The 12,118-nt window shown below is 41.0% G+C and overlaps 1 protein-coding gene across 7 annotated transcripts in view; it reads left to right on the top strand.

The window, feature by feature from the left end:
• The window catches only part of NME7 (NME/NM23 family member 7), a 96,120-nt gene that overhangs the window by 54,740 nt on the left and 29,262 nt on the right, over nucleotides 1-12,118 (top strand). For 5 of the 7 annotated variants that reach the window (XM_067301526.1, XM_067301540.1, XM_013950128.2 and 2 more), the window contains 2 exons: nucleotides 2,703-2,804; nucleotides 8,257-8,466. The exons of 1 other annotated variant lie outside the window; for it this stretch is intronic. In XM_067301526.1, the coding sequence (XP_067157627.1) occupies nucleotides 2,703-2,804; nucleotides 8,257-8,466 (312 nt within the window). The remainder of the gene's footprint in view (nucleotides 1-2,702; nucleotides 2,805-8,256; nucleotides 8,467-12,118) is intronic. One more of the 7 variants, XM_013950132.2, reaches the window with a different exon arrangement.

Here is a 12,118-nt window from a genome sequence, read left to right as displayed (position 1 = left end):
AAAGTGATGCATGACAAGTCAATAAAGGACATACGTTTTAGATGAGATATGAAGAAAAGTCAGAATGTGGGCCTCTGTCCTACAAGCCATGTGTGCCAGAAGCACTCAGTTGAAATGAGTGGGATATCTACCTGGACTCAGGAGATCTGTGAGACAGAAAAATGTGGGAAAGCTGGTCATGCTGGTAAAGGAATCAGACTTGGGAACAACAGTAGATACTGTCAGTGAAGGCCAAATAGGAAAAGTATGTTGAGAGAAAAGGTATTCAAGAAAATAAAAGAAAAGGGCTTCTCATATCTGTGACTCAGAACAGTCTGATTTGGATTTTATTTATCATTCCAAAATAACTCAGGGCAGAAGATACTTATCATTCAGAAATCCCAAGTGTCTTTTCAAAAACTGTGCTCTCATTTCTTCCAGGTACCCTTTGTCAGTCAAATAAGGCCTTGCCATGTTGTATATAAAGCAGTTCTGTGTGAAAAGAGAAAGCTGAACAGTTGTTCAAAATTTCAGCTTGTTGGTATCTCCTCTAATCCATAGGTTCTGCACAGGGCTTTGCAATACCATTGGTTGTTTTTTGTTCTCTTTTGCTCTGTGTTTGCTACTGGAGCCAGAATAGAAAATGGAAGAAAAGGAGGGAGATTATTTGGGGTCAGCTTAGAATGTATTTTGTTAATCAAAAACGTTTGAACTTGATCCAGTTCTAGGAATGGTTTTGGTTGACTGCAAGCTGTGCTATTGGTGAATAAATCTGCTGAAGAAAATTTAATTTAGCCGTAACTGGGAGTCTCACCAAAGAGACAAACAGTGACTGCTTTATAAATTCTGCTCTGGACACGATGAGGCTGCGTAGGCTCAATCCAGCTTGTCTCAGATAATACCACCTGCCTCTGCACTGTAGTCAATGGCAGCTTGTCTTCAGTTCCCAGCTTCATGATGTAATGAGGGAGTCTGGAGGACTCGGCCCCTGTTGTGTGCTGCTGCTGGTGGGATGTCAATGCTGATTCAGAGACAACAGAAGAGGGGGGATCAAGGAAATCCCCTACTTGCAGGGAGGAGTTCAGTTGATTCGAGTAAAGTTAAAAGCCTCTTTTTTCCTAACTTTCCTGTTAGCAGTTATTTAGATGAAAGAATTCAATGAAATCATACAGATTAGTGGCCTTTTGGCAATTTATTGCTTGTTAACAGGAACAGATGTTGTGCCATTTGACCTGTTATTAAGAGTCTGATGGTGATGAGACAGTTTATGGAATTAAAATGTTTTTTCTTTTATTGTAGAGCATGAAGCTGGTCTGTACTCTTTTTTGAATTCTCTCAGGAATATTTCTACCTATATTTCTTAGAAACAGGTTGATAATAGAGGCACTTGGCTAAAATTCTGTCCCATTTACTTCAGAGCGGTGAGATTTAAGCATGTGCTCTTAGCATGGAATTCATTATGAGGATACCAACTCTCTGGAGCAGTGTTGCTCGAGTTGGAGTCTTTGTGCATTTAGTTTCTGTTATAATTGATAAGTGGTAGAGAGAGACTTAATCCTTCTTTTCCTACTGCTCTTTGCCCTTTCTGTATGCTCTTGTTCTGTGCCATAGCTATCCTTAACCTGCCCATAGCTGATGGGCCTGACTACAGTACCTTGCTTGTCCTTCCCTGTCCTCCCTTATTTCCTGCATATGTTTTCTCCTTTCCCCTTTCCCCATTGGTTTCAGTTCTTTAATTATCTTGATTTGTTTAAAACATGTCTGCCCAAATCAAGTATCCACTTACAAGAGCCAGTTTTAAAAAAGGAGGTCAGACTAGAACATCAAAATAGATTCTTTCCGCTTGTGAAATCTATGCCTCTGATTAACAAACTCCAAACTGGCACTAATGCCCGGAGTTAATTTTAGCTTACGCAAGCTAAGACTTATCTTCACCGCACACTCAGAACTCACTGTGGCAACTTGCTCTCCAGGACACTCTGGGGAAATGGATGATTTCAGTGTGATTCCAGGGGGCTGCGATTCTGGTGACAGTAGACCAAAAGGATAGGATATTACCAGATCAAGGATCCTTTCCCTAAAAGGTTGGGCTGCAGTCCCCTTTCAATTTAAACTCCTAGTACTGTTAACTTGCATGTTTCAGCTTCTGTAGTAATACATGAGGAAAAGGCAGTGAGAACCAAAAGCCTGAGAGACATTTTAATAGTCTAAAGCCATCAACTGGGTGCATATTTGGAAAGAAATAGAGGCTATGTACTGTGCTTCCTTTAGGAAACACTATTAAGCACACTGCTGCCTGTGGAACTGGCTGAACATGGTGTGATTTCCCCACACACACCCCTTTTTTCCCCCAGAAAAGTGTGTTGCATTGATTCAGTCTAGAGTTTGACAAGCTATGGGATAGCACTGTGAAATCCCAGTCAAGATCAGTAAGGATGTAACCGCAAGAGAATTCGAAGTGCTGTGGATGCTGTTAAATGTTACTCAGTATCCCCGTGAAGCTGAATATCCAACTTGTAAATCAAGTCGTAAAATGAAAAACACTTCTTTCATTATGAATACTAATGATAACATCTTTGTTTCATGCCTTTGCTTTCCTAAATGCACCAAAATTTCTTAATTTTTCTTGTTCTGTAAATTTGGGTCTAGTTTTGAGAAGGAGTACAACTCTTGATAGTGTCCTAAAAAGCTCAGATTTGTTTTCATCTTTTTTTCTCTTCTAGGAGATGGTTACAGAGTTGTGCTCAGGCCCTTGCATAGCAATGGAGATTATACAGCCTGAGCCTCCAAAAGCGTTCAGAGACTTCTGTGGGCCTTCTGACCCTGTAAGTACTTGCTTTAGGGATAAGGAACACTTAAAAAATTGGTGGGCTGCCTGTGTGGATTAAAATATCGCAGTATGGCTTGGCTGCAGTGTGTTTGTAGCTTTTCTTTGAAACATCTAAGCATTGCGTTATTGTGGAGATTAGATGCTAGACTCAGAGGACCAATTTGCAAATCTTGTAGCAGCTCCACTGAACTTACCTAAACCAGATGATGAAATATTGTGATGATATTTATGTGAAAGGAAAGCTATCTAGGCAAAAATCTCTGTTGAAGATTCATGAATACTCTAACACATGGCTTCAGAGCCCTGGAAGAAATAGTTACTGTTTGAGCTTGCCAGTGTAAATCAAATGTTAGTCCACTGCAGTCTGCGGCATTCTCCTAGGATGAAACTGTAAAAGGAGAATCAGTTCCTGTGGTTTTTTTGCAGGAAACAAACAAAAAACCCTTTAAAAGTTCGTGTAATTGCTTGCCATGCTAATGCTTCTAGCTTTTCTTTTTCATTTCTTGGGGTGAATAATTAGGTGTGCATGATACTGCATGCAGTGTGGAGTCAAGCATAAGTGCTGTCTCAAAGAATTTGCAGTTTTGATTAAACAACGAAGGCAAATATACCACACAGGAGCCATGAGGTGAAATATCAAGATGCAGGCAATGAGGTCAGGGTTTGTATATTTTATGTTATGAATAAAATTCCTAATATAAATTTCACACAGATTTATATTTGAAGGGGAGAACAAGTTGTTCAGGATATATTGTTCTTCAGATCCACACTTCCTAGTACAGACACCACAAGTCAAAGGTGTTATCCATACTTTTTCCCCTCTCCAGTTTGGCCACATTCAGTGTTTCAAATGTCTGTCTGCTGGGTTAGCATCTTATAAACAGAGCATAACTTGTTTATCTGACTTAGGTTTAACTGCAGGCCGACCATATCTATTAGTAGTAATGTACACAGTATGGTGGTCTGAGATTTGTTTCAAATTCCATGTTTAAGTTTTCTGGTCTTTAAAACTTTCAAAGTTGCAGTTGTTTTGTTTGTGCTTACAATATCCATTTCATGTTTCTGTTTGTTTAAGCCTACAGCTGATGTGTTAATAACAGAATATAGTCACAAACATCACAGCTGCTTTAAGTTATTAAAGACAAGGATACCTATCCAAGGGGAAGTTATCTATTTTCCCTTTTCCAGGCAACATGTTTATGATGGAAGGAATTGTTGATTATTTGGGGAATTGAGGCATGTGTAAACTGATGGCTTTTCTAGGTAGCACAAGAACACAGCAGAGGAGGGAACTAAATTCCTGCCTCTTAAATTTCTTGCTAGTGACCTATCCATACTGTTTGTGTTTCCCTTTTTATTGTTAACTGTATGACCTGTGGAGTAAAAATGAGTACCCTCCTGCTTTCAGCAGAAGCAGATATCTTGAGTTTCGGACACTGATTTTATAGCACTTGCAATAATGGTACATTTGGTAGACAGGCAGCTGTGTTACATACTCTTATCTACTGTTCTTCGTAAGAATTACAAACAAATTGATTCTTTGGGCATATAAAATGTATGTACACTGACTAACAACTGCTTTCAAGAGTGCTCTTTGCCTGAAATTTATCTGTCTCTTCAGATAGTGTTTGTAGCTTGTCCTTGAGGAAGAAGTGGCTAAGGTATCTCAGCGGTCTTTTATCATTTCCAACCAGTATAGTTGGGGAAGGTCCCGCCTAAACGTTGTGGTTACAGTTTCTGTCTCAAATAGGGCTAGCAGAAACTATAACAGCAGTTTCATTATCTAGCAAGGTTATATAGAGAGCATTAGATATCCATGGACTGGTATTCTAGTGACTAAAGTAAATGCATCATCCAAATAGTGTATTATCTTTGAGAGATCTGGATCTGTCTGTAATTTTTTTATTTTGTTTATATGCACTAGGTCCTGATGTGAGTACACTCTGTTCACAAATGAAGGTGAAGACCAAGTTTTGTAGCTATAGTACGATGGGGTCTCCTTGTCTTCTGTTTAATAGTGCCCTATTCTGCAAGTAGTGCCAGTGAAGTCACTGTGATTATTCTCAAAGCAAGGTGCTGTTTGAAGTGAGTAAAGGTGCTGGAATTTGACTTCCATAATGAATGTCATCCAATCATGTGTGCTATTTATTACATCTCAGATACAGAGCAAATGTAATAATTACTCTGTGGCAAGTCAGATGTCTAAATCAGATCTTAAAGATCTGAGTGTTAACAGCCCTTTCAGTCTGCTCTTGGTTTTGTAGAGAGTCAGTTGGGGCACACTTCAATAAAAGGCATCCAAAGAGAGGTGATACAAGTTTCCCAAATCAAAGCGAGATGTCGTTTGGAGATAGGTCTGCTTATGTCAATCCTTCGTGTTTAGGGCTGAATAAAGAATGAGTATAAATGGTTAGCTTATTAAAGTTTAATTCTTAAAATGGAACATATCTAACTGTACAATACTAAAAATGAAATGGCATTTAGTGCTATTTTCTATAACTGGATAACATTTTGTTAGTACTGTGAAGCTCTCTGCCAAAAAAAAAAAAAAAAAAGTTCTTCTTTATAAAACAGCTTATCAATACTTCATTAAAACATCTCATGTTTTAATTTAGATTTCTGACTTTTTAAAGATTTTTGACCAAAAACCTGTTTTGAGCCTCTTTTTAGTTGCATATCAAATCTGGAAAATGGACAGTGAGATAAAGATGCTTGTCCATAAGGACCTGCACAAGACCTGCTCACTTTCAAAATCAGTATCTGACGTGATTAAAAGGGTTGCTCATGGAGCACTTGCCCCCTGTGGGCAGCATACAGGCTAGGAGAAGAGCTGCTCTGCAGACCTTGCTGCTGCTTGCATTCTCTTCGTACGCTAGCATGTTTCTAGTGAGTGGCTGCCAGGGTCATTGCACTCTTGGTGAACTGTCATGATCCATAATTATACTTGGCTTAAGCTCCTGGAGTGCAGCCAGTTTGTTTCTAACTTTGGTGGTCTCATCTGAGGCCTTTCTGTATTCTTTCATACCAGCTACGGTGCTTGTTTTCTTGTCTTCTGACTGCAGGCTTCTAAGCTTAGCCTTTCCCCGCAGCCACACCCCAGACCAGTCATGTAATGTACTCTTGACAGAGCCCAGCCTGATGGTCATCTCTTTGCACCTTTCTCTCTCTCTGTCCTGGAAGGCCTCTGTAGGTATTTTTGCTTTACATATTGTTGGCGCTGGTGGGCAACCCAGTAAAAGACCAGCAGGCCATTCTGACACCCATCTTGAAAGCAGTGTTTCTTTACAATGATTATATAGGCTGTTAAAATAGATCTCCGAATTCTACATGTAGTCATCTAAACAAGACTCTAGATTTTTTCAAGGAAGGGAAGCACCTACAAGCCTCCACTAAACCCCCAAAGCTATGAGGTCTGAGATCCTGAGCTCCCCTGAACAGTTGAGCACTTTTATTTAGATATTCACATTTGCAGTAGGAATGGGATTTCTGAAATGCTTCTGAGTTCTACTGATTTTCCATGGTGTGTGTGAATCATTTAAACCCTTTTTCAAAATGTACTATTAAATCTTGTTATGCAAGTTGTTAAATTACTGCTTTAGTGGTGTAGGCAATTATTTCACTTTGTTTCTACTGGTGCAGTTCTGAAGTTCAGAGAATATTTTGGAGGCAGCTTAGGATACCCCTTAACTTTTGTCCCCTTGCTGGTAGTGTCAATATAATCACAAGATTGTGCTGCTTTAACACTTTCCTGGATTTTATTTACATTAGCTGTGTTGCACCATGTCACTGAAATATCACTTAAGATGAATGAACCTTTCTTGTCTCAGGCTTCATAAATTGGGAATTCATCATGAAGAAGAGCAAAGTGTTTGCAGAACATTTTCTTCCTCAATTTGCAAGTTGCTGTTGAACAGCAACGATAACAAAACTGTTTATCTGTCCAAATGTTTTTGTTGGGGCCATTTGTCTTTCACTTTTTTGTTCCTTGATACTCTGTGTCTAATTGGCAACACCCAAAATAACTTCAAAGACCCCATGTTGTCCCCTAAATCAGTTGGAGCTGGCAGAATTAGGAAGACCTAAGTCTGGAGATGCTCGAGTCTTCTGTGATCAGCAGTAGCACAAGAGCTGGGAGAGAGAAGGCAGAGCTTTGACAGAGCAGTAACAGGAGCTATGTAAGCCTTTTCTCCTGGCTAATGTGAGCAGTCCAGCTGCTCAATCCTTCATGTGTCTTTCAGCTTCTGGAGCCTTAGCAGAGTTCTGCCAAAGGCTTAGCTTTTTCCCATCTAGATGCACTTTTCAGAGCAGACTGTGTGGAGTCTTTTTGCAACAGCTGGCATCCACACTTCAGCTGCACATCTGCCTGGTTTTAGGTCTGCAGCCTCTCAGAGTGGCCTGATGCTTGGCATACACGGTCTTGACGGTCTGGACCTTCTGATCGACAGCTTCGGCTTTGCAGGAGCTGTTGGTATGTGTGAACAGGCAGGTATGAGAGATAGCCTTGCTGTACCTTTCCTTTTGCTTAATAGAGAAGCACGAAAGAATTCAGGCCTTTTGGATAATAATAAACACTTTCAACCCTCCCCACTCATTTTTGGGCATATGAAATCAGTTTGTGGTCAAATGGGCAGCTCCATGGTTTCTCTTTTCCCAACTGGGCTAGGCCCACAGTAAAGTGGGCCCCAGAATGGGGCTCACTGCTTCCCTTCTGCTAGCTAGAGCCTCTGCATTTCTCCTTGAGGGTCCTCTCCTCCATGATTATTTGGCACATAGTAACTTCCACTGCTTCAAAAATGTTTCTGTTACAGACAAACCAGAGTGAGCTGACTTGCCCAGGTGATGAATGTTTCTTCTAAAAGCTAGTAAGCCAAAAGCAGCTGTGTATGGCACTGTCAGCAATGAATCACTTCTTCGCTGAAGAACAGAAAAAAGATGCTTCTTGTCATCCCTAAACTTCCCCCCCATCCCAGCCCCCAGTTTTCCCTAACCCTGTGATGTGCAGTATGTAAGCTGTAGCATGTTGCAGAGAACTTTGCTTTTAGGAGCGTGGGAGGCAGTTCAAACCCAACAGAGACCAAAATTTACTTCTACCATAGTGGCACTGCCCTCATTATCTTGAGTGCTCTCTCCAGAGATTTATTTGACTCTATTATCCTGACATCAAGAGACCTCACAGAAGAGTAGGACTCAGTTGAAGCTGCATGTACATATGCAAAACATGAGGGGTTTTTGGTTCCAAATGGATTAGAGTGTAAGTAGACAAATGGTGACAGAAAGAAAGTATTGCCCTCAGTTCCCAAGCCTTCGAAATGAAATGAATTATCCAAGGTCGGTCAAGAATCCAGGCATCTCATCTAAAAGGTCTCTGTCAAGGATGGAGAATGAACTCTCATCTCTTCAGTTTTAGTGCAGTGTCCTAACAATAAAGGCATGATTTTCTCTTTCAGAGCTCTCAACATCAATGCTTTTGTTGCCTTCCGCTAGCAGTACTGCATATGCTTTGCTCAGAGCTGCCTGGAATGCACCTGGAAGCTGCATCCTGTCTTTGCTTGATTCTGAAGTGTGCTGGAAAACTGGGAATTTTTGGGACTTCAATAGCTTGGAATACATCTGTGCTGAACTTTCATACCTTCCTGTGCATGGAAGAATGGCTTGGGGTAATCATACTTTCGGCTCTTAGACTTGACATGTATTTAAAATGATGCAACAGTCAGCTGAAAGCACATCTGTGGTACCTGTCTCTTCCCATAGTAACTGGAAGTCTGGTTTAGCAGAATTCAAGGAATGTTGTAAGGAATGCTCATGTAATCAGACTTCTGTGATGAGAGTCTTATTTGACAGGTGACAGGCTGAGGTGCCTAAGCCAGTGGTTTACTTTTTGCTCAAGTGGTAGCTCTACGCTGCAGCTGATGCAGGCTGCAGATACCCATAAAATAAAATGCAGTGTGAAGAACACAGCTGAGATCACTGTGGAGCAACATTTACAAAGGGCAATTTGCCGAATTATTCAGCTTCTTTGTCTGAAGAGAAAAGTACTCTAAGTGCGATCAAGAGCAAGAGGAAAGATATGTATCTGAGCATTTTCAGAAAATGGGGTATATTCATGGAAAGATACGCATTAAGCAATAGAATATCAATGTTTAGCTCTTTCCAAATGTAAAGGAATGTATTTTTATTTATCTGACATGAAAAAAGTTGAGTTTTTTTCAGTGGAAGATGCTCATAGATCAAGTTTCAAGGGGGAATATAATATTCGTATTTTAGGAAGAGAAGCTATGGTAACTGAACAAGTTCAGTGACCCATTACCCCTATGGCAAAGAAGTAACTGCTCTAGAAAGCTAGGACAAGGAATTAAAAGTTCATTAAAGCAGATTTATACAGGACGCAAACCTTTGGAGCTTTTGGTACACACTATCACTTAGAAGTGAAAGAGTTGCTTACTGCAGCCAGAGTTAAATAGAAAAGAGGATATGTTTCTTTTAAAGACATGGCACTATTTGGAGGGCTAGGGGTAACCACAGCACAGTAAAGCTTATCAGTAAAGCTGTTTTGCTAAAGCACAATAGGAAAAAAACAGAAAGCTTTTCCACAGTAAGTATAGGATAAGGACATGGTCAGGGAAGAGAAATGTTAGGGGCTCCTGACAAGACTGGAAAGGATTGGATGTCTGTTGTCCCACGTGGATCAGGAAGCAAAGGGCTAGCACAAAAACTGCAGCTCTGGAGCAGGGGGGTGGTTGCCAGGGAATCCCCTGACTGCTTGAGCTTGCTGGCATCAATGTTTCATTTAATTGGTGTTTGTGTCTCTTTTGGCCTCTGGAGCAGTTAAGAGGCCTTGGGTTAATACTTAAGTCTAAAACCACAGCTTCACTCTTTTACCTCTTCTTGATGCAGCTTCTTAGTTGAAACAGCTGCTGGTCACATGTCAGGGAATTGTTGAAGTGATTACTTAGTATTGATAAAACCTTTGTAAAATGCTATAGAAATTAGCGATATTGCTTTTATTTTTGGTCTTACCTTTCTTTTAAACTATTCTGATACACAAACAAAAAGGTTGTTTATAGCATGTGATACCAGGAGTCTGCATCAGGTACATGGTCCTGGATGATTGTATAGTTTTTAGTAGTCTTAAGAGCTTTTGGTTAGGATTGACAGTTCACCAGAAGTGACGCAAGTACCCTCTACTGTGAGATACTGTTAGAGTGACGGAACCTGCTGCAATATTCCTGCTTCCAGCGGGTTGAAAAGAGATTTCATATATTTGTCTTAGATTCTAACCTGCAATCTTTCTACACTGGGGATTTGCCATTTTAAGTGTAACAGTGTATTAACAGGTTTTTGTATTTTTTGCATCAATGACAAACAGCTGAAAGGGAGATTAGGTGGTTTAAAACAAATGGGTGAACTGAAAGAGCTGGAGTCTGCTCTAGTTCCGTTTCTGACCTCACTGTGTGACCTTGAACGAAAGGTTCAATGCGTTTCTGCCTCAGTTATCACATCAGTTAAATGGGAATAATAGTCTGAGCCAAACAGTGTTGTTGCTGTGAAGATTTTTGTTTGTGTAGCCCTCTGTGAATCTCTGGAATTGAAAGGAACTACATATGAGGCCAAAAAGTTCATGTTCAGTCTTAGAAATGCATTAGCAGCAAACATTTTTGTATTACATAATATGAAAAGTAGTTCAGGGGAATATATAAAGACCATTTTTGAGCTCTCAAGCATCTTGTATTCACTATCTGGTAATAGCGTCATTGCTGTTTCAATGCGGATTCTCCCTGTAGCCTAGTGAGCCCTGATCAGACTGTTGACAGCAAAATGCATAATGTGCTTCAATGAGATTAATCTGATTCTTTGATGAAGAAGAATTTCATGTCATCAATTACCTGCAGATAGCCTGAATCATGTAGTAATAATAAAAAAAATTTCATTCAGCACCAGACCATCATCAGCTAGAGTAGCAAACAGATCGATAACAGTTACAATGTCCTGCTGTCTAAAGCCTGCAACGGGAAAGACATGATTGAATTGCTTAGATGTTATTTAGGGTCAGTCATCTGATTCTGCCCTTTCAGTTTTTAATTTCCCCATTGGTCTCTACAGGCTTAATGAAAAAGTTGCACAGACGGTGCTTAGGCCTGTTAGCTGGGGGACACGATAATTTCTTTGGCTGGGTTAGTGCCTGTGGAGAGATTCTTCCCTCTGATGCAGCCCCCTTTTGCTGAGCTGGCCCTGCTGGTTCACAGAACCTGAAGTCTGGTTAGTTCAGGACTTCTCCTCCCTTATTCTGTGCTACCCATGTGTGTGTGTGGGCAGGGGGCTTATTAAGACTGTATCTAAAAGAAAGGAAGTGTTGTTAAAGGACTGCTGTACTCTAGTGATCCCCAGCCGTCATGGGACTATAACCAGGAGTTGCCACCACTGCTTTTGACAATGTCAGATATGTTGGTGTGTGGTTTGCAAAGCAGTACAAAAAGTCTTACGGCTTGTGGTCAGAGACAAGCCCTTATCTGCGTGGATGCCAAACCCCACACCTGTGCTGGTGACTTACTTTCCCCAGTTTAAAGCAGCTGAAGTCTGCACTGGCTGTGCCGGGAACCAGACTGATAAAAAAATGTCACTTTTGTTCTTCCTGTCAAAACTGTATCTAGCCCTGGGAGCAGCTGAGAATCAAGAATCCAACAATCAAATTTTCACAGGCATGAATTCAGTGCTTATAATACGTTCTCCAGACAAGTTCCTCCTGTTTCTGAATAGGTATTGCAAAGGCCTGCCAACCCCTCTGCATCCCCCAGCTGCAGGCTGGTTTTATCACATGTGTACATGCTTTGCACTGGCAAGAATGCACACACTGATTACAGTTTGGAGGTGACCTGCCTGTAGCTCTGTTTCTTGCACACTGACTTCTCTAAGTTGCCCTTTGCGGGAGACATGAAGTCCTCTGGTAGGAAGAGGGACTTCAGCCTCACTGATATACGCCTTTGTGGGGAGATGGGAACCAAAATCAGGGAGCTAGTAGTGGCGGCGGAGCCTTTTGTTTGCCAGTGCTGCTTTAAATGTGGCTTGTTTTTGCCTGCAGGTTGCTGTCAGATGATGGCTGTTGAGCATCATGTGGAACTGGAGTTCGTAGGTTTGCTGTGGTTCCTAACAGCAAGGGGCATAGGTATTGAAAACCACCTCTATTAGTGGTGATAGGCAGTCTCTGTCAGGAGCCTAAATGCTGACAGAGCCCTCAAGGCTCCGCTCTAAATCCAGCGTGACTGAGGCATGTTGGCAAGCTTGCAGATAGAGCAAAACTTGCATTTTCCACTT

The sequence above is a fragment of the Apteryx mantelli genome, chromosome 1 (genome assembly GCF_036417845.1).
Source record: "Apteryx mantelli isolate bAptMan1 chromosome 1, bAptMan1.hap1, whole genome shotgun sequence".
In the NCBI taxonomy this organism is placed as follows: domain Eukaryota; kingdom Metazoa; phylum Chordata; class Aves; order Apterygiformes; family Apterygidae; genus Apteryx; species Apteryx mantelli.
This window is presented reverse-complemented; position numbering and strand designations above follow the sequence as displayed.